General features: G+C 36.6%; 1 protein-coding gene across 1 annotated transcript in view; it reads right to left on the bottom strand.

Annotated features, from left to right (window-relative positions):
- LOC100368169 (epididymis-specific alpha-mannosidase-like) overlaps positions 1-24250 on the bottom strand; it is a 103550-nt gene that overhangs the window by 65725 nt on the left and 13575 nt on the right. The window contains exons 4-8 of the mRNA XM_085508137.1: positions 22977-23149; positions 22546-22661; positions 18664-18841; positions 17529-17727; positions 15472-15662 (exon numbers count right to left, since the gene is read on the bottom strand). Of these exons, the coding sequence (XP_085364263.1) occupies positions 15472-15662; positions 17529-17727; positions 18664-18841; positions 22546-22661; positions 22977-23149 (857 nt within the window). The remainder of the gene's footprint in view (positions 1-15471; positions 15663-17528; positions 17728-18663; positions 18842-22545; positions 22662-22976; positions 23150-24250) is intronic.

Here is a 24250-nt window from a genome sequence, read left to right as displayed (position 1 = left end):
ACTGTTAACCTTAAGGACAGTTGGGATATGTTAAGTTACACTTGAACTGCACTGTTAACCTTAAGGACAGTTAGGATATGTTAAGTTACACTCGGACTGCACTGTTAACCTTAAGGACAGTTGGGATATGTTGAGTGTACTGCACTGTTAACCTTAAGGACAGTTAGGATATGTTAAGTTACACTCGAACTGCACTGTTAACCTTAACCCTTAAGACGCGATGTACGAGAATACTCGTAATAGCGCGTCTGAATCCCACAGCGAAGTACGAGAATAATCGTAAACGACCCTCTGAGAAATTGCGTTGTTTTGAATGACGTATATGTGGAGTACATCATCAATAAAGCCGAAAAACGTATGAAATAAACTTTGACCTGTGTATATGTGTGTGTTATTCTTGCCTCAACCGGGGATTCCCCGCCTAATATGCAAATTGCATGTACAAATTCCATAGCTCGACCGCTAACTTTGAATGTTTGACTAGCAACGCAATCAAAATGGCGACGCCAAATTTGCATTTCAATGACCCTGAAATACAAGCTGTATGGGACGAAATATTTGCAGATTCTGATTCTGAATACGAATTTGAAGGTTTTACTGCGGAAGAGATCGATTTTGATGATATTCCGAATGATGATACCGAGTGGGAGATTCAAAATTCTGGAGTGGAAGTTGCCGACGATACTCGTCTTGGTTGGTCATCGAAAGCAAGTGGCGACGACATTTTGGTACCGCCGTTCACCGGTGTTCCGGGACTCAATGTTCAATTGCCGGAAAACGCAACAGCATTAGATTTTGTCAAGTTATTTCTTAAAGATGAGGACATTATCTGCATTGTTGAGCAGACAAATGCTTACGCAAATGGTCATCTTGCACGCAACAATGAAAACTTGGAACCGCACTCCAGACTCCGGAAGTGGAAGAATGTAAACATAGACGAGATGAAGATTTTTCTTGCCATGACAATCGCTATGTCGATGCTCCATAAGAACGATCTTGATGATTATTGGAGCCTAAATCCGATAATTTCGACGCCTTTTTATCGTAGCATGATGCCAAGGGATAGATTCGAGCTCATTTTAAAATTTCTGCACTTCAATGATAATGCTGCCTACGTCGTTCGCGGTGAAGCCGGATATGACCCTCTTTTCAAAATCCGACCTCTGTATGACACCATAACACGCCGTTTGTCGGAAGTTTATACGTGTGAGCAGTGTATCAGTCTTGATGAAGGAATGGTGCCATGGAGAGGGAATATTCACTTCAGGCAGTACATTCCAAGTAAACCAGATCGTTTTGGTTTGAAATCATACATGGTGTCAGAATCATCAAGTGGGTACACTTCTGTTTTTGATATATATACAGGGAAAAATTACACCCCTAACCCCGATACAATAGAAAGTGAAAATGAAGGCCATACTTTCAATGTAGTAATGGGGCTGATGAGAAAAGGTAGTTTGCTGAACAAGGGATACAAACTGTACACGGACAATTACTACACCAGTCCTACGCTTATTGACCATCTAAAAGCTGAAGATACAATGTTAGTTGGTACAGCTAGAATGAATAGAAAAGAAATGCCTGCAGCCCTGAAATTGCCATTGCGACAAGGTGAAGTCATTTATCGTCAGAGAAATGGAGTCTTGGCGATGAAATGGAAAGACAAGCGTGATGTCACTATGTTGTCATCAGTACACATGCCAATTTGGAAATTTGTTGGCCTATCCAGGGGATCCGGAGAACCAATTGTGAAGCCTTTGTGTGTTGTTGATTACAACAAAAATATGGGAGGTGTGGATCTTTCAGACCAGATGATCAGATCGTACACAATGCATCGCCGACGTTCAAAGTGGTATATCAAGCTTTTTTTCCACATGATAGCTCTTCTTGTCACTAATGCCTACATCCTTCACAGGAAGTTCAGTGCCAAGAAGCTAACTCACGCTAAATTTCGTTTATCCATTGTTCATGATCTTGTTTCTAGTGCAACCACTGCACCCATCCCAGCACCGAAAGGGCGAAGATCAGTTGGTCAGCCACTAAGACGACTCGAAGAACGCCACTTCCCCTCACCCATCCCTGCTTTCCCTGGTAGTAAAAAACAAAACCCAACTCGCCAGTGTGTAGTTCACAGAGCCTACTACAAAAAGCATCAAGATGGCAAGCGTCCACAAGAGAGTCGCGTGTGGTGCCGCAAGTGTGAAGTCGCCTTATGTACATACCCATGCTTTGAGATTTATCACAGCAGACGTCACTTTGATGCAGTTGATCCAACAGATTTCCATTTTGATACCTAATTCGTTACTCACTTAGTATTGTGTGCATCTGTGGTCTGAATTGTTATTGAATAATTTCTATTTGGAAATTTTGTCTTGACTTACCTGCAATTCTCTAATTTTCACTACTGCATGCTGAAGCTCATTAGCTTGTTTATTATATATACACATATTTGAAAACACAAGCAACTACTACAAATAAACTGATCTAGTTGCAATTGTAAATAAATAATTATCCATGAATGCTTTTCACAGCTTTTGTAAACAAAATGGAGATTTTCCCCCTAAATTGCGATGTATTAAATGCTTGCAGCTCTTGCATTCAAATGTGTTTTTCATCAAACAGCTGTTGTTGGTGCTAATGGGTATGCTAATGATATGCAAATTTATTTATTACAATGCAATTTTTGTTATCAAAATATCACATTCTTCATATAATATATTTACAGTTCTGTTCAATATTTTATATATTTTACTTCCATGAGTTTTTTTTCGTGGACATTTACATAATTTCTGTCTTAATTTTTTTTTACCAAAAACAATCATTATTACATCAAAATAAAGTCCCAAATTTGTGTAAATTACATCAATAAGGAGTGGCAACTGTTTGATGATCACAAACTGCAAATCCAAGTGTTGGTTATTTCATTCACTATAACGACTTATTTAGGTAGTCTTTTTTATAAAATGTCATTCATTTGTGCTAAATGATATGCAAATGATATGCTAATTTGTATATATATGGTCCGAATTTTTTTTTCTAAATGCATACTTTCAGAATATCAACAAATTCCTCAGATAAATAATAGCCATCTGACTTATAAATATTAAATAATAGAAGAAGAATATTTTTATTTAAATTTTACTAAAACTGTTGTTTTTATACCCAAAATGTATACCACAAAATCTATAAGTGGTCATAACAATACAATATTATGAAAGATTGTTTTTTCTAGATATGTTTACATATCACATTATTGACTTTTGCATGGCAAATAAAAAAGTTACGATTATTGAATCCACAGTGACTGTCTGTCTTATTTTTTTTGAAAAGAATGCAGTGGGGGGAACGTTATGGTCAGATAAATTGAAGCATGTTAAGGGTTAAGGACAGTTAGGATATGTTAAGTTACACTCGAACTGCACTGTTAACCTTAAGGACAGTTAGGATATGTTAAGTTACACTCGAACTGCACTGTTATCCTTAAGGACAGTTAGGATATGTTAAGTTATACACTCGAACTGCACTGTTAACCTTAAGGACAGTTAGGATATGTTAAGTTACACTCGAACTGCACTGTTAACCTTAAGGACAGTTAGGATATGTTAAGTTACACTCGAACTGCACTGTTAACCTTAAGGACAGTTAGGATATGTTAAGTTACACTCGAACTGCACTGTTATCCTTAAGGACAGTTAGGATATGTTAAGTTACACTCGAACTGCACTGTTAACCTTAAGGACAGTTAGGATATGTTAAGTTACACTCGAACTGCACTGTTAACCTTAAGGACAGTTAGGATATGTTAAGTTACACTCGAACTGCACTGTTAACCTTAAGGACAGTTAGGATATGTTAAGTTACACTCGAACTGCACTGTTAACCTTAAGGACAGTTAGGATATGTTAAGTTACACTCGAACTGCACTGTTAACCTTAAGGACAGTTGGGATATGTTAAGTTACACTCGGACTGCACTGTTAACCTTAAGGACAGTTAGGATATGTTAAGTTACACTTGAACTGCACTGTTAACCTTAAGGACAGTTAGGATATGTTAAGTTACACTTGAACTGCACTGTTAACCTTAAGGACAGTTAGGATATGTTAAGTTACACTTGAACTGCACTGTTAACCTTAAGGACAGTTAGGATATGTTAAGTTACACTCGAACTGCACTGTTAACCTTAAGGACAGTTAGGATATGTTAAGTTACACTCGAACTGCACTGTTAACCTTAAGGACAGTTAGGATATGTTAAGTTACACTCGAACTGCACTGTTAACCTTAAGGACAGTTAGGATATGTTAAGTTACACTCGAACTGCACTGTTAACCTTAAGGACAGTTAGGATATGTTAAGTTACACTTGAACTGCACTGTTAAACTTAAGGACAGTTAGGATATGTTAAGTTACACTCGAACTGCACTGTTAACCTTAAGGACAGTTAGGATATGTTAAGTTACACTCGAACTGCACTGTTAACCTTAAGGACAGTTAGGATATGTTAAGTTACACTCGGACTGCACTGTTAACCTTAAGGACAGTTAGGATATGTTAAGTTACACTCGAACTGCACTGTTAACCTTAAGGACAGTTAGGATATGTTAAGTTACACTCGAACTGCACTGTTAACCTTAAGGACGGTTAGGATATGTTAAGTTACACTCGAACTGCACTGTTAACCTTAAGGACAGTTAGGATATGTTAAGTTACACTCGAACTGCACTGTTAACCTTAAGGACAGTTAGGATATGTTAAGTTACACTCGAACTGCACTGTTAACCTTAAGGACAGTTAGGATATGTTAAGTTACACTCGGACTGCACTGTTAACCTTAAGGACAGTTAGGATATGTTAAGTTACACTTGAACTGCACTGTTAACCTTAAGGACAGTTAGGATATGTTAAGTTACACTTGAACTGCACTGTTAACCTTAAGGACAGTTAGGATATGTTAAGTTACACTCGGACTGCACTGTTATCCTTAAGGACAGTTAGGATATGTTAAGTTACACTCGAACTGCACTGTTAACCTTAAGGACAGTTAGGATATGTTAAGTTACACTCGAACTGCACTGTTAACCTTAAGGACAGTTAGGATATGTTAAGTTACACTCGGACTGCACTGTTAACCTTAAGGACAGTTAGGATATGTTAAGTTACACTTGAACTGCACTGTTAACCTTAAGGACAGTTAGGATATGTTAAGTTACACTCAAACTGCACTGTTAACCTTAAGGACAGTTAGGATATGTTAAGTTACACTCGAACTGCACTGTTAACCTTAAGGACAGTTAGGATATGTTAAGTTACACTCGAACTGCACTGTTATCCTTAAGGACAGTTAGGATATGTTAAGTTACACTCGGACTGCACTGTTAACCTTAAGAACAGTTAGGATATGTTAAGTTACACTTGAACTGCACTGTTAACCTTAAGGACAGTTAGGATATGTTAAGTTACACTCGGACTGCACTGTTAACCTTAAGGACAGTTAGGATATGTTAAGTTACACTCGAACTGCACTGTTAACCTTAAGGACAGTTAGGATATGTTAAGTTACACTCGGACTGCACTGTTATCCTTAAGGACAGTTAGGATATGTTAAGTTATACACACGGACTGCACTGTTATCCTTAAGGACAGTTAGGATATGTTAAGTTACACTCGGACTGCACTGTTATCCTTAAGGACAGTTAGGATATGTTAAGTTACACTCGGACTGCACTGTTAACCTTAAGGACAGTTGGGATATGTTAAGTTACACTCGAACTGCACTGTTAACCTTAAGGACAGTTAGGATATGTTAAGTTACACTCGGACTGCACTGTTATCCTTAAGGACAGTTAGGATATGTTAAGTTACACTCGGACTGCACCGTTAACCTTAAGGACAGTTGGGATATGTTAAGTTACACTCGAACTGCACTGTTAACCTTAAGGACAGTTGGGATATGTTAAGTTACACTCGAACTGCACTGTTAACCTTAAGAACAGTTAGGATATGTTAAGTTACACTTGAACTGCACTGTTAACCTTAAGGACAGTTAGGATATGTTAAGTTACACTCGGACTGCACTGTTAACCTTAAGGACAGTTAGGATATGTTAAGTTACACTTGAACTGCACTGTTAACCTTAAGGACAGTTAGGATATGTTAAGTTACACTCGGACTGCACTGTTAACCTTAAGGACAGTTGGGATATGTTAAGTTACACTCGAACTGCACTGTTAACCTTAAGGACAGTTGGGATATGTTAAGTTACACTCGAACTGCACTGTTAACCTTAAGAACAGTTAGGATATGTTAAGTTACACTTGAACTGCACTGTTAACCTTAAGGACAGTTGGGATATGTTAAGTTACACTTGAACTGCACTGTTAACCTTAAGGACAGTTAGGATATGTTAAGTTACACTCGGACTGCACTGTTAACCTTAAGGACAGTTGGGATATGTTGAGTGTACTGCACTGTTAACCTTAAGGACAGTTAGGATATGTTAAGTTACACTCGAACTGCACTGTTAACCTTAAGGACAGTTAGGATATGTTAAGTTACACTCGAACTGCACTGTTAACCTTAAGGACAGTTAGGATATGTTAAGTTACACTCGAACTGCACTGTTATCCTTAAGGACAGTTAGGATATGTTAAGTTATACACTCGAACTGCACTGTTAACCTTAAGGACAGTTAGGATATGTTAAGTTACACTCGAACTGCACTGTTAACCTTAAGGACAGTTAGGATATGTTAAGTTACACTCGAACTGCACTGTTAACCTTAAGGACAGTTAGGATATGTTAAGTTACACTCGAACTGCACTGTTATCCTTAAGGACAGTTAGGATATGTTAAGTTACACTCGAACTGCACTGTTAACCTTAAGGACAGTTAGGATATGTTAAGTTACACTCGAACTGCACTGTTAACCTTAAGGACAGTTAGGATATGTTAAGTTACACTCGAACTGCACTGTTAACCTTAAGGACAGTTAGGATATGTTAAGTTACACTCGAACTGCACTGTTAACCTTAAGGACAGTTAGGATATGTTAAGTTACACTCGAACTGCACTGTTAACCTTAAGGACAGTTGGGATATGTTAAGTTACACTCGGACTGCACTGTTAACCTTAAGGACAGTTAGGATATGTTAAGTTACACTTGAACTGCACTGTTAACCTTAAGGACAGTTAGGATATGTTAAGTTACACTTGAACTGCACTGTTAACCTTAAGGACAGTTAGGATATGTTAAGTTACACTTGAACTGCACTGTTAACCTTAAGGACAGTTAGGATATGTTAAGTTACACTCGAACTGCACTGTTAACCTTAAGGACAGTTAGGATATGTTAAGTTACACTCGAACTGCACTGTTAACCTTAAGGACAGTTAGGATATGTTAAGTTACACTCGAACTGCACTGTTAACCTTAAGGACAGTTAGGATATGTTAAGTTACACTCGAACTGCACTGTTAACCTTAAGGACAGTTAGGATATGTTAAGTTACACTTGAACTGCACTGTTAACCTTAAGGACAGTTAGGATATGTTAAGTTACACTCGAACTGCACTGTTAACCTTAAGGACAGTTAGGATATGTTAAGTTACACTCGAACTGCACTGTTAACCTTAAGGACAGTTAGGATATGTTAAGTTACACTCGGACTGCACTGTTAACCTTAAGGACAGTTAGGATATGTTAAGTTACACTCGAACTGCACTGTTAACCTTAAGGACAGTTAGGATATGTTAAGTTACACTCGAACTGCACTGTTAACCTTAAGGACAGTTAGGATATGTTAAGTTACACTCGAACTGCACTGTTAACCTTAAGGACAGTTAGGATATGTTAAGTTACACTCGAACTGCACTGTTAACCTTAAGGACAGTTAGGATATGTTAAGTTACACTCGAACTGCACTGTTAACCTTAAGGACAGTTAGGATATGTTAAGTTACACTCGGACTGCACTGTTAACCTTAAGGACAGTTAGGATATGTTAAGTTACACTTGAACTGCACTGTTAACCTTAAGGACAGTTAGGATATGTTTAGTTACACTTGAACTGCACTGTTAACCTTAAGGACAGTTAGGATATGTTAAGTTACACTCGGACTGCACTGTTATCCTTAAGGACAGTTAGGATATGTTAAGTTACACTCGAACTGCACTGTTAACCTTAAGGACAGTTAGGATATGTTAAGTTACACTCGAACTGCACTGTTAACCTTAAGGACAGTTAGGATATGTTAAGTTACACTCGGACTGCACTGTTAACCTTAAGGACAGTTAGGATATGTTAAGTTACACTTGAACTGCACTGTTAACCTTAAGGACAGTTAGGATATGTTAAGTTACACTCAAACTGCACTGTTAACCTTAAGGACAGTTAGGATATGTTAAGTTACACTCGAACTGCACTGTTAACCTTAAGGACAGTTAGGATATGTTAAGTTACACTCGAACTGCACTGTTATCCTTAAGGACAGTTAGGATATGTTAAGTTACACTCGGACTGCACTGTTAACCTTAAGAACAGTTAGGATATGTTAAGTTACACTTGAACTGCACTGTTAACCTTAAGGACAGTTAGGATATGTTAAGTTACACTCGGACTGCACTGTTAACCTTAAGGACAGTTAGGATATGTTAAGTTACACTCGAACTGCACTGTTAACCTTAAGGACAGTTAGGATATGTTAAGTTACACTCGGACTGCACTGTTATCCTTAAGGACAGTTAGGATATGTTAAGTTATACACACGGACTGCACTGTTATCCTTAAGGACAGTTAGGATATGTTAAGTTACACTCGGACTGCACTGTTATCCTTAAGGACAGTTAGGATATGTTAAGTTACACTCGGACTGCACTGTTAACCTTAAGGACAGTTGGGATATGTTAAGTTACACTCGAACTGCACTGTTAACCTTAAGGACAGTTAGGATATGTTAAGTTACACTCGGACTGCACTGTTATCCTTAAGGACAGTTAGGATATGTTAAGTTACACTCGAACTGCACTGTTAACCTTAAGGACAGTTAGGATATGTTAAGTTACACTCGAACTGCACTGTTAACCTTAAGGACAGTTAGGATATGTTAAGTTACACTCGAACTGCACTGTTAACCTTAAGGACAGTTAGGATATGTTAAGTTACACTCGAACTGCACTGTTAACCTTAAGGACAGTTGGGATATGTTAAGTTACACTCGGACTGCACTGTTAACCTTAAGGACAGTTAGGATATGTTAAGTTACACTTGAACTGCACTGTTAACCTTAAGGACAGTTAGGATATGTTAAGTTACACTTGAACTGCACTGTTAACCTTAAGGACAGTTAGGATATGTTAAGTTACACTTGAACTGCACTGTTAACCTTAAGGACAGTTAGGATATGTTAAGTTACACTCGAACTGCACTGTTAACCTTAAGGACAGTTAGGATATGTTAAGTTACACTCGAACTGCACTGTTAACCTTAAGGACAGTTAGGATATGTTAAGTTACACTCGAACTGCACTGTTAACCTTAAGGACAGTTAGGATATGTTAAGTTACACTCGAACTGCACTGTTAACCTTAAGGACAGTTAGGATATGTTAAGTTACACTTGAACTGCACTGTTAACCTTAAGGACAGTTAGGATATGTTAAGTTACACTTGAACTGCACTGTTAACCTTAAGGACAGTTAGGATATGTTAAGTTACACTCGAACTGCACTGTTAACCTTAAGGACAGTTAGGATATGTTAAGTTACACTCGGACTGCACTGTTAACCTTAAGGACAGTTAGGATATGTTAAGTTACACTCGAACTGCACTGTTAACCTTAAGGACAGTTAGGATATGTTAAGTTACACTCGAACTGCACTGTTAACCTTAAGGACAGTTAGGATATGTTAAGTTACACTCGAACTGCACTGTTAACCTTAAGGACAGTTAGGATATGTTAAGTTACACTCGAACTGCACTGTTAACCTTAAGGACAGTTAGGATATGTTAAGTTACACTCGAACTGCACTGTTAACCTTAAGGACAGTTAGGATATGTTAAGTTACACTCGGACTGCACTGTTAACCTTAAGGACAGTTAGGATATGTTAAGTTACACTTGAACTGCACTGTTAACCTTAAGGACAGTTAGGATATGTTAAGTTACACTTGAACTGCACTGTTAACCTTAAGGACAGTTAGGATATGTTAAGTTACACTCGGACTGCACTGTTATCCTTAAGGACAGTTAGGATATGTTAAGTTACACTCGAACTGCACTGTTAACCTTAAGGACAGTTAGGATATGTTAAGTTACACTCGAACTGCACTGTTAACCTTAAAGACAGTTAGGATATGTTAAGTTACACTCGGACTGCACTGTTAACCTTAAGAACAGTTAGGATATGTTAAGTTACACTTGAACTGCACTGTTAACCTTAAGGACAGTTAGGATATGTTAAGTTACACTCAAACTGCACTGTTAACCTTAAGGACAGTTAGGATATGTTAAGTTACACTCGAACTGCACTGTTAACCTTAAGGACAGTTAGGATATGTTAAGTTACACTCGAACTGCACTGTTATCCTTAAGGACAGTTAGGATATGTTAAGTTACACTCGGACTGCACTGTTAACCTTAAGAACAGTTAGGATATGTTAAGTTACACTTGAACTGCACTGTTAACCTTAAGGACAGTTAGGATATGTTAAGTTACACTCGGACTGCACTGTTAACCTTAAGGACAGTTAGGATATGTTAAGTTACACTCGAACTGCACTGTTAACCTTAAGGACAGTTAGGATATGTTAAGTTACACTCGGACTGCACTGTTATCCTTAAGGACAGTTAGGATATGTTAAGTTACACTCGGACTGCACTGTTAACCTTAAGGACAGTTGGGATATGTTAAGTTACACTCGAACTGCACTGTTAACCTTAAGGACAGTTAGGATATGTTAAGTTACACTCGGACTGCACTGTTATCCTTAAGGACAGTTAGGATATGCTAAGCTACACTCGGACTGTACTGTTAACCTTAAGGACAGTTAGGATATGTTAAGTTACACTCGGACTGCACTGTTATCCTTAAGGACAGTTAGGATATGTTAAGTTACACTCGGACTGCACTGTTATCCTTAAGGACAGTTAGGATATGCTAAGTTACACTCGAACTGCACTGTTAACCTTAAGGACAGTTAGGATATGTTAAGTTACACTTGAACTGCACTGTTAACCTTAAGGACAGTTAGGATATGTTAAGTTACACTTGAACTGCACTGTTAACCTTAAGGACAGTTAGGATATGTTAAGTTACACTTGAACTGCACTGTTAACCTTAAGGACAGTTAGGATATGTTAAGTTACACTTGAACTGCACTGTTAACCTTAAGGACAGTTAGGATATATTAAGTTACACTCGAACTGCACTGTTATCCTTAAGGACAGTTAGGATATGTTAAGTTACACTCAAACTGCACTGTTAACCTTAAGGACAGTTAGGATATGTTAAGTTACACTCGGACTGCACTGTTATCCTTAAGGACAGTTAGGATATGTTAAGTTACACTTGAACTGCACTGTTAACCTTAAGGACAGTTAGGATATGTTAAGTTACACTTGAACTGCACTGTTAACCTTAAGGACAGTTAGGATATGTTAAGTTACACTTGAACTGCACTGTTAACCTTAAGGACAGTTAGGATATGTTAAGTTACACTTGAACTGCACTGTTAACCTTAAGGACAGTTAGGATATGTTAAGTTACACTCAAACTGCACTGTTAACCTTAAGGACAGTTAGGATATGTTAAGTTACACTCGGACTGCACTGTTATCCTTAAGGACAGTTAGGATATGTTAAGTTACACTCGGACTGCACTGTTAACCTTAAGAACAGTTAGGATATGTTAAGTTACACTTGAACTGCACTGTTAACCTTAAGGACAGTTAGGATATGTTAAGTTACACTCGGACTGCACTGTTAACCTTAAGGACAGTTAGGATATGTTAAGTTACACTCGAACTGCACTGTTAACCTTAAGGACAGTTAGGATATGTTAAGTTACACTCGGACTGCACTGTTATCCTTAAGGACAGTTAGGATATGTTAAGTTACACTCGGACTGCACTGTTAACCTTAAGGACAGTTGGGATATGTTAAGTTACACTCGAACTGCACTGTTAACCTTAAGGACAGTTAGGATATGTTAAGTTACACTCGGACTGCACTGTTATCCTTAAGGACAGTTAGGATATGCTAAGCTACACTCGGACTGCACTGTTAACCTTAAGGACAGTTAGGATATGTTAAGTTACACTCGGACTGCACTGTTATCCTTAAGGACAGTTAGGATATGTTAAGTTACACTCGGACTGCACTGTTATCCTTAAGGACAGTTAGGATATGCTAAGTTACACTCGAACTGCACTGTTAACCTTAAGGACAGTTAGGATATGTTAAGTTACACTTGAACTGCACTGTTAACCTTAAGGACAGTTAGGATATGTTAAGTTACACTTGAACTGCACTGTTAACCTTAAGGACAGTTAGGATATGTTAAGTTACACTTGAACTGCACTGTTAACCTTAAGGACAGTTAGGATATGTTAAGTTACACTTGAACTGCACTGTTAACCTTAAGGACAGTTAGGATATATTAAGTTACACTCGAACTGCACTGTTATCCTTAAGGACAGTTAGGATATGTTAAGTTACACTCAAACTGCACTGTTAACCTTAAGGACAGTTAGGATATGTTATGTTACACTCGGACTGCACTGTTATCCTTAAGGACAGTTAGGATATGTTAAGTTACACTTGAACTGCACTGTTAACCTTAAGGACAGTTAGGATATGTTAAGTTACACTTGAACTGCACTGTTAACCTTAAGGACAGTTAGGATATGTTAAGTTACACTTGAACTGCACTGTTAACCTTAAGGACAGTTAGGATATGTTAAGTTACACTTGAACTGCACTGTTAACCTTAAGGACAGTTAGGATATGTTAAGTTACACTCAAACTGCACTGTTAACCTTAAGGACAGTTAGGATATGTTAAGTTACACTCGGACTGCACTGTTATCCTTAAGGACAGTTAGGATATGTTAAGTTACACTCGGACTGCACTGTTATCCTTAAGGACAGTTAGTATATGTTAAGTTACACTCGAACTGCACTGTTAACCTTAAGGACAGTTAGGATATGCTAAGTTACACTCGGACTGCACTGTTAACCTTAAGGACAGTTAGGATATGTTAAGTTACACTCGAACTGCACTGTTAACCTTAAGGACAGTTAGGATATGTTAAGTTACACTCGAACTGCACTGTTAACCTTAAGGACAGTTAGGATATGTTAAGTTACACTCGAACTGCACTGTTAACCTTAAGGACAGTTAGGATATGTTAAGTTACACTCGGACTGCACTGTTATCCTTAAGGACAGTTAGGATATGTTAAGTTACACTCGGACTGCACTGTTAACCTTAAGGACAGTTAGGATATGTTAAGTTACACTCGAACTGCACTGTTAACCTTAAGGACAGTTAGGATATGTTAAGTTACACTCGAACTGCACTGTTAACCTTAAGGACAGTTAGGATATATTACGTTACACTCGAACTGCACTGTTAACCTTAAGGACAGTTAGGATATGTTAAGTTACACTCAAACTGCACTGTTAACCTTAAGGACAGTTAGGATATGTTAAGTTACACTCGGACTGCACTGTTATCCTTAAGGACAGTTAGGATATGTTAAGTTACACTCGGACTGCACTGTTATCCTTAAGGACAGTTAGGATATGTTAAGTTACACTCGAACTGCACTGTTAACCTTAAGGACAGTTAGGATATGCTAAGTTACACTCGGACTGCACTGTTAACCTTAAGGACAGTTAGGATATGTTAAGTTACACTTGAACTGCACTGTTAACCTTAAGGACAGTTAGGATATGTTAAGTTACACTCGAACTGCACTGTTAACCTTAAGGACAGTTAGGATATGTTAAGTTACACTCGAACTGCACTGTTAACCTTAAGGACAGTTAGGATATGTTAAGTTACACTCGGACTGCACTGTTATCCTTAAGGACAGTTAGGATATGTTAAGTTACACTCGGACTGCACTGTTAACCTTAAGGACAGTTAGGATATGTTAAGTTACACTCGGACTGCACTGTTAACCTTAAGGACAGTTAGGATATGTTAAGTTACACTCGAACTGCACTGTTAACCTTAAGGACAGTTAGGATATGTTAAGTTACACTCGAACTGCACTGTTAACCTTAAGGACAGTTAGGATATGTTAAGTTACACTCGAACTGCACTGTTAACCTTAAGGACAGTTAGGATATGTTAAGTTACACTCGGACTGCACTGTTAACCTTAAGGACAGTTAGGATATGTTAAGTTACACTCGAACTGCACTGTTAACCTTAAGGACAGTTAGGATATGTTAAGTTACACTCGAACTGCACTGTTAACCTTAAGGACAGTTAGGATATGTTAAGTTACACTCGAACTGCACTGTTAACCTTAAGGACAGTTAGGATATGTTAAGTTACACTCGGACTGCACTGTTAACCTTAAGGACAGTTAGGATATGTTAAGTTACACTCGAACTGCACTGTTAACCTTAAGGACAGTTAGGATATGTTAAGTTACACTCGAACTGCACTGTTAACCTTAAGGACAGTTAGGATATGTTAAGTTACACTCGGACTGCACTGTTAACCTTAAGGACAGTTAGGATATGTTAAGTTACACTCGAACTGCACTGTTAACCTTAAGGACAGTTAGGATATGTTAAGTTACACTCGGACTGCACTGTTAACCTTAAGGACAGTTAGGATATGTTAAGTTACACTTGAACTGCACTGTTAACCTTAAGGACAGTTAGGATATGTTAAGTTACACTCGAACTGCACTGTTAACCTTAAGGACAGTTAGGATATGTTAAGTTACACTCGAACTGCACTGTTAACCTTAAGGACAGTTAGGATATGTTAAGTTACACTCGAACTGCACTGTTAACCTTAAGGACAGTTAGGATATGTTAAGTTACACTCGAACTGCACTGTTAACCTTAAGGACAGTTAGGATATGTTGCATATGCATGTCAATCAACTGACCAATAAGCATGCCGGACGGAACACCATGGTACTGACACCTACCATGTGATGCTACGATTGTGGATGGTGATATGAGTGATATTATATTGTAATAGAATAACAAGAGATAAAAACATGCAGTATACACTGTACAAAAGATGACATGAGTCAGAGCCTGTTAAGTTTACAGTCTCAAATGAAATGGAAAGTGATAATCTAACTAGTTGCATCTTACTTTTTTCATAGTGATTAGGATGCTTCAAAAACATAATTTATGTTGTATTACAAAACACTATGTTTGATTACATTAACATTGATTTAGTTCTGAATATCAAATCTTGGTATCATTTTATCCCAAAACTTACCTCTGCTGATGCCCATCGTAATTTGTCCAACTTGGATAAAATCCAGCTGCCATTGATATGCTTGTCATCTGTGACTTTATTGTACATAGTAAACATGGACTCTGCAGCATGCAGAGTTGCCTGACTATGTCTAGATAAACCTTTAAGATAATTTCGAGATGAATAGAAGCCAGTCCAAGCTGAGTGAGGATCTGTTTATATTTAAGCAAATAAGAATTAATATATACACTGTAACCTTGTTATAATGAACATATTGCATGTCTCATGCTCATAACAAACCCAAGAAATTTCCCCCAAATAGTTTGTTCTACAGTATAATTCCATGTCCTATTAAGTTCTGCTGATAAAGTAGTGCAAAATGCACGTCACTAGTCCATTATTTATGTTACGTACTGATTACAATGGAATGAACTTCTTTGCAACAAGGGGCATGAGGTTGTCAAAACTAGACAGAAGTATTGGTCTTAAAATATTGCAAGTGCATTAGATGATGCAAAGACAATCAATACAAATATTACTTGAATATACATGTAATCACAGTCCCTCTATCCCCGGTCTGGAAATGACTAGCGTTCTTTTGTCTCGAACCGCAGTGCGGGTAAACAAACCGTTCACACGCGGGCGGAGGGATTCAGGAAGTCAGACAGATTACAATACCTTCAAAAGTTACCGTCATGCAAAGCGATACCTCATTGTATGACTTCACTTTGACTTCAAATTCGGGCAACCACAACATAAACAAACATGTAAACAAAATTATCACTATGAAATTTGGGTTTTTTGAACCCTGATATGCATCACCACCAGCCTACCAACTCATAAACATCCAGTTCCTGCAATTCAAAGATTAATATCGGGAATTATGTTAATGTTCTCGTTTTAATAGGGAAAAAACTTCGCGTGCCAACATGCTGACATCGCTAAAAAAATCTTGTCAAAATGGCGTCGTTCATGTTAACGTAGTCGATCGAAAAACCTGTGATATTTCTGATTCTTGGGGGGTTCATAACAGTTCAAGTCAACTATACAACAACTAATGACTTTATTCTATGTAAAAGTATATAACAATGCTTCAATGATTGTATATAAATGATTTTTTTAGCACAGAATTGAGTACATTGTCATTTCAAAACGTCGCCATTTGCATTTACGATCTAAAAAGCATCCATAAAAGTCGCTCAATTTAACATTAATAAAATGCGGTGTGACAAATAACAAATCAGCCCACCAATTTTTAATGATATGTTTTGATTATAAAATGTCAAAATCGAAGACAAATATTGTTTTCGCGCCGAGAAGTATGGTAAATAAAATTTAGTTAATTTCAATCACCCCAAAATCAAAAACGACAAATATCTGGGTAAAGGTATGAAAATTTGTTGCGAAAATGTGTCGCTGCTGGTAAAATAGATGAATTAAAGAACTATTCGCCGGCTAAAATATGACCTTATACAGATATCCTGATTAAAAAATTATGTGAAAAAGTACGAATTCTGTAATAAACAACTAAGTTGTAAAAAAATAATTAACACGGATGATGTCAAATCACGTACTGATCATGTGACAATGTTTTGCCCAACCCACAATGCGCCTTTGCCAGGGAAGGAGACCAATTCACACCTAATACAATGACCGTTTCTAGACCGGGGATAGAGGGACTGTGATGTAATCTTATTATTACAGTTCGCTTAGTTGCTGGAGATCCAAGCTTACACATAGATTAGTAGCTTTATAAACAAACAAAAAGATAAGTGCAGACGTTGACTAGTTGCATATAATAAACGATTGACCATTGCTGTTGTTGGAATACTAAGCTCCGCCCACACCACGGGACGTAAACGCTGGTCTTTAAAAGAAAGTGCCCTTTGTGTCAAGGTTTGGGTAAAATATTTAGTACAAGTTACTTTTCAATTATTTATTTAACAAATGTTACATGAAAACCCTAAAAATTTTAATTGATTGAATTATATTTTTCAGTAATTCATTTATGCTAGTTGCATATTTTGGAAATTTTGAAAATCTGAATAAATCTAGGTTTGAAGTATTCAAATACTTACCAGAAGAATACGGGATAAAGTCTCCACTTTTCTTAACCATCCATGTACTATTGGTGTCATGAACAGCTTTGAAATATTCTCCCACAGTAGCATATTGTACACGTACACCATATTCATCAGAATGTTGATTTATATAATCTAACAATGGATCCATGTTTAGAAATTGAATTGTAGCATTGAAGAACTGCTTGTCACATCCCTGTAATACAACAACACTGCCCTCTAGTGACAACAAAATACATAATGATGCCAAGTCAATATAACACTAGAATAATTACAATCATTAAACACATAATGATGCAGCCTGACATTCACAATGGTTTTATTCTCAATTATGTTATACCATTGATGCTTTAGATTTAGAAAGGTAAAAAGAGTATACTTATATCTCAATTTCAAAATAAAAAAACAACAAAAAATATAGCTATTTGACTGAAAACACAAACTCATCATAATGGCACCCACGCCAAGTATTTGTAATTGTATCCTCTAGCAAATAAACAGTATGCAAACAGACTCAGGTTCACCATAGTACTGTAAACAGATTAATTATTCAATTGTTTTAAATTTCAATAAAATCTGCATATGAACATGTAGAGCAATAGAACTCATTGTTTCTCTGCCAAGTTTGTGAAACCCAGTGAAATCACTAAAAACATCAAAATAGTGAAATCACTAAAAACATCAAAATAGTGAAATCACTAAAAACATCAAAATAGTGAAATCACTAAAAACATCAAAATAGTGAAATCACTAAAAACATCAAAATAGTGAAATCACTAAAAACATCAAAATAGTGAAATCACTAAAAACATCAAAATAGTGAAATCACTAAAAACATCAAAATAGTGTAATCACTAAAAACATCAAAATAGTGAAATCACTAAAAACATCAAAATAGTGAAATCACTAAAAACATCAAAATAGTGAAATCACTAAAAACATCAAAATAGTGAAATCACTAAAAACATCAAAATAGTGAAATCACTAAAAACATCAAAATAGTGAAATCACTAAAAAATATCAAAATAGTGAAATCACTAAAAACATCAAAATAGTGAAATAAAATGCTAGTGAAAATAAATGGCTTTACAGACACCAGTTTGACAACACAAACCTCTCTGTTTTTGCTTACCCATGGCCATAGTAATTGTTGTGTTTTATACCAGGCTGCTCTTTGTTTAATGTTTGCTACCATATAGTCTGCATATAGTTTTATATTACTCGTATTCACTGGTAGACTCATATTTGGATAGATACCATCTGATGGTGGTACTGGGAACTTTACGTAACCATTCCAATAAAATCCTGATCTAATAACATAAATAAATAATTGTCATATAAAATATGAAATAAATATTTCTATCAACGCCAGTTGACAACAGAATTTGCAGGATGTGTAACATACTTGAAGATGAAATACATTTCATTACATCCTGTAAACTCTATAATACAGATCGTGAGAAACTATATATGGTCTTCACTGAACAATTTCCAGATTTCCAGTCTGCCAGTAATATTGAAAAATTTAAGTATATCATGAATACATCAGAAATAAAACTCATTAACCATGTTATTACCTATCTTAAATCATCATATACTTTACATGCTAACTTCCAAGCACAATGTAAATTTTCTTCTCTTAAGCACTATTAGTACTGTACCTAGTAGTAGTTGTGTCTTTTTTATATGTTTTAGTTACTTTTTTTTCTTATACTTTTATTACAATTAGCTAAAATTGAGATGTAATTTCCCAATACGGCGTAATAAAAGTTATTATTATTATTATCAACACAAATAGATCATTTATAATGTTAGTAAACCACAGAAGACTTGGCAAAAAGGTTGAAGATACAAAATGCACTCTGAATTAAACACATGGCAAAGAAATATTATCCCCAAGACAGATACAGATTTTTAGAATTTTAAACTGATTTAATAATTAAAACATTTGTCAACAAAAAGACCATATCATTGTCCGACATGCATACAAGTAAATACAAGTTATAATAAATAAACAGTTATGTACAGTTTAAAACAATTTTTTTTTTTTTTATTTAATTTTATAATTAATTTTATTGAAATGTCAGACCTTATAGGAATCAAAGAAGCTCAGAAAGAGCTCCCGTGTGCTGAGAGTATTGAAGACACATTAAAAATTAATTCAAAATTACTTGTACATGAGATATTGATGGAAAAGCTGAAAACTAATTATGTAAATCAGGTAACTAATATGAACAAAACAGAACAGAACAAAAGAAATTATGAATTATTATGCTAATTAGAGAATTAATATGAACAAATTTTAACCAAAAATTAATCAGGCCTGTCTATTGTCCTAGAGCATTTATGTACCAATTTTTATTCAAATGTGATGATCAGTGTTCATTATGTTAATTAGGTGATTAATAAGCATAAATATTTACCAAAAACTAAATGGGGGTCTGCATAGTCTGCAAATTAGATAATTAATATGTACTGATATTACCCTGAAAACCATCAGGTCTGTGAAGTGTCCTATGTTATCAATGTACCAAGTTTCATTGAAATGTGATGATTATAATAATAATAATAATAATAATAATAATAATAATAATTGTATTAACACTTACACATTCCCCGGAGGGATTGGCAATGGTTACAAAAGTTTAAAAAGGAATAAAAGGTTACAAAACAGTAAATAATGAGAGAAGGTTGTCACTGGGGTTGCTGTCTTATTTCAAAACACTTCTTTAGGTACCTTGCTACGGGGAGTGTTAGGCCACTGTTGTTTAGCAAGGCTATGAATTGTGTCTTTGGTGGCAAATTTTTAAAGTTTTGGATTTTGGTTTTTGCCATTTCGAATAGGACATTTCTTTAGTACTTGAGATATCAGTGGAAAAGCAGAAAATTGATTAATCATTATGCAAATTAGGTAATTAATATTGGACAGATTTTTACCCAAAACTAATCAAATCTGCGCATTAGTTTGGAGCATCTATATGCTAAGTTTCATCAAAACCCAATGAGTTGTTCTTCAGATATCAGTGAAACAGTCATGGAACAGCTAAAAATCAGCTAATTATCATGCAAATTAGGTAATTAATATGCATGGATTTTTACCAAAACCTCATCAAATCTGCGCATTGGCCCGGAGCATCTATGCACTAAGTTTCATCAAAAATCAATGTATGGTTCTTGAGATATCACACACACACGCGCACACACCCACACACACAAACAAACTAACTGCAAAGACTCCCATTGTGTGCTTCGCACACGGGAGTCAAAAATCATATTTTTTCTACAATTGCAAGTCCTTATATTGAGTGTCTTATCTTAACTTCAGGTAGTAACATGGGTAAAATGTGTTAAAAATAGTTCTGTGATTCCAACATTCTCTATAAGTTACTAAGCATGTTACTATAACAACCTATATATTATCATTATTTCATCTTTTTTTCAATTTTTATTACCTACTCACTATTGTGGGTTTTAGTGATTATCAATTATTTAAAAAATATCAATGAATAAAAATAGATTCAAATAAAATAAAAAATTTGAAGATGAAAAACACCATTTAATAAAATCTTACAGCCGTTCTGGTAATTATTCGGACAGTGAGTTAGCAATATATGTTGGAACTTTGCAAAACACTTGGGTCTTTTCCAATCTAGACTTGATGGCGCCGTTGTATTGGCATGCCCACAATTGGAATCATTCCATTATCTTGCAAGATGCGGGTAAAACGCTGTTTTTAAAACGACACGCGTTGGTTTTCATATATTAACAGGTTATATGTTGTATATGCATTCAAAGTGTTATTTTAAATTGTTATAACCATCTGAGTCCACCTGACATAGCGTAATTTACTCCCGAGTGTTGAGTAATTCCAGGTATTAATGAACTCGTCATTGGCGGGAAGGCTCAAAGTAAAGTTTCTTAGCGGGACGCGCTGCAGTTTCGCGACAGTTTTGGGCCAAACTAAAAGTTGTTTTTACATTACTGGTGCATTATGTATCAAATTCAGATTTTATACCGAGGGTGGAGAGTATGTCAGGGATACACAGACGGAAAACTCGATTATAACGGTTTGATGGATTTTGTCAAATCAAAAGTGCCTTCCTTGATCGAATCACTTTTTCAACTGCAGTTTGAAAATGATGGGGTATAACGGGGGTATAACGACCGTTATTATGTCTAGTCCATTTTTGTAACAGGTACAAGTGACTAAAATGAGCGAGGTGTTGACATTTTTCGACAGATTTAAGCAACACCAAACTTGTGATTTTCAAAATTACTGAAAATAATTACAATATAATTATAAAAAAATAAAGAATGGTTGCTGTGAACGCACGCTAAATAATACTTGCAATTCACCAAGCCGACAACCCCCTATGAAATAGTAATCCCAAACCACGCGCCCGTCACTCAAGCGGCGCCGACAAGTCTAGATTGGGCAAAGACCAAAGTGTTTTGCAAAGTTGCAAGTCATTTTGCTAACTGACTGTCCGAATAATTCTCAGAACGGCTGTAATCTTTTCACCACCAGTTCCTCCTTTCATCACAAATTCACAAAATAGTCTTGTTTATAGTCTGCACTTTCTTTCTGAAGATTGGGACAAAAATAGCCACATTGTTTGAGTACAAACTGAAAATTGAGTCAAATTTTTTTGTTGGCTCCAAAATTAAGGTTCATTTCAAGAAATATTGAAGAATATAAGAAAAAAGACCATCAATCAGCCATTTATGTTTGAATTAAAAAAAAAAAAAGATGTGCACCTCTAAACCAATATGCATAATTCTTGTACATTCATTCTAGATTGAAAGTCAGGATATGATAAATCAAAAAAAAATATAATGATCAACATAAAGTATCAAACTGATGTTGCATTTTTAGTTGTACAGAAATACCAGTACATTTGCTGGTGGTTCATACTTGTGATGATTCTGTCACTTACGATCTGGTGCATGGTTGTACATAGATATAATACAGTTATAATGCACAGAAACACTCACAATATCCTAGCTGTCTTACCTCTCAGAGAATGGAATATCCCCAGGTGCACAATAACTGTATTGGTCCATAGTATGGGTAAACATTTGTAATTTACTTCCATGGGAGGGGGAGCCTTGCCAAATAAACTGCATTTCCTGAATAAAGATACAGCAATGTCAAGTATAATTAATTTTTTTAATTTTTATTCTTGGTGTTAATTTCATTTTTAACAGGTGACAATAGTTTGCAAATAATACAGAAATTATACATGAGCAGGACTTTGTAAAATATGACAGCGGAACAGTTAATTTGCAAGTCATAGAAAGTTTTCTAATCCCTACCGGCAGCCAATGGAGAATCACATTTATTTGGTCCAAAATAATCAAAAATATTATAAAAAACTTCATCATAAAAATACTAAAATCACAATTGTGCTATATACAACCAAGACTAAGATCAAAGTGACCCACCTTTTTTTTCTGCATGGCATCTTTCTTGTCATAATCAATTCTTGAAATGAGATGCGAATTAAAGGCAGCCATAGCGAATAATGCTGGTGTGGTTGCAGTAGCACCGAATGGATCAACATGCCATGAGAACTGAGGTCGAACTCCAAATGTATCATAAATAAAGGAATGACCCTCTAGACAGAAAAAAGACGATACTCAGATCAATGTATTATACATGTATGACTGATTTATTTTTGAGGTCCAAGTAAGTCAGTGGCATACTCCCTCCCTCAGGGTAGGAGGGGACTGTCCAGTTAATGTTTGAGGTCCAAGTAAGTCAGTGGCATACTCCCTCCCTCAGGGTAAGAGGGGACTGTCCAGTTAATGTTTGAGGTCCAAGTCAGTGGCATACTCCCTCCCTCAGGGTAGGAGCTAGGGGACTGTCCAGTTAATGTTTGAGGTCCAAGTAAGTCAGTGGCATACTCCCTCCCTCAGGGTAGGAGGGGACTGTTCAGTTAATGTTTGAGGTCCAAGTAAGTCAGTGGCATACTCCCTCAGGGTAGGAGGGGACTGTCCAGTTAATGTTTGAGGTCCAAGTAAATCAGTGGCATACTCCCTCCCTCAGGGTAGGAGGGGACTGTCCAGTTAATGTTTGAGGTCCAAGTAAGTCAGTGGCATATTCCCTCCCTCAGGGTAGGAGGGGACTGTCCAGTTAATGGTTGAGGTCCAAGTAAGTCAGTGGCATACTCCCTCCCTCAGGGTAGGAGGGGACTGTCCAGTTAATGGTTGAGGTCCAAGTAAGTCAGTGGCATACTCCCTCCCTCAGGGTAGGAGCTAGGGGACTGTCCAGTTAATGTTTGAGGTCCAAGTAAGTCAGTGGCATACTCCCTCCCTCAGGGAAGGAGGGGACTGTCCAGTTAATGTTTGAGGTCCAAGTAAGTCAGTGGCATACTCCCTCCCTCAGGGTAGGAGGGGACTGTCCAGTTAATGTTTGAGGTCCAAGTAAGTCAGTGGCATACTCCCTCCCTCAGGGTAGGAGCTAGGGGACTGTCCAGTTAATGGTAGTCAATCATAGATATGATTCAAACTTGAAACTTACAAATCCCAAACTTTGTGAAACAATTTCTATGCTATGATGGTGATTGGTATCATTATTACTTATTTTCTGGGCGCAGATACGTCACAGAACTGTACCATGTATTTATATGGGCTTTGTGCAAGCTGCTGGGAAGCGCCGATCGGGGAACCAATGAAAACAAGATAAGGAAACAGCACAAACTCAACTTTTAAGTAAT

The sequence above is a fragment of the Saccoglossus kowalevskii genome, chromosome 14 (genome assembly GCF_978046115.1).
Source record: "Saccoglossus kowalevskii chromosome 14, keSacKowa6.1, whole genome shotgun sequence".
Classification (NCBI taxonomy): Eukaryota; Metazoa; Hemichordata; class Enteropneusta; family Harrimaniidae; genus Saccoglossus; species Saccoglossus kowalevskii.
This window is presented reverse-complemented; position numbering and strand designations above follow the sequence as displayed.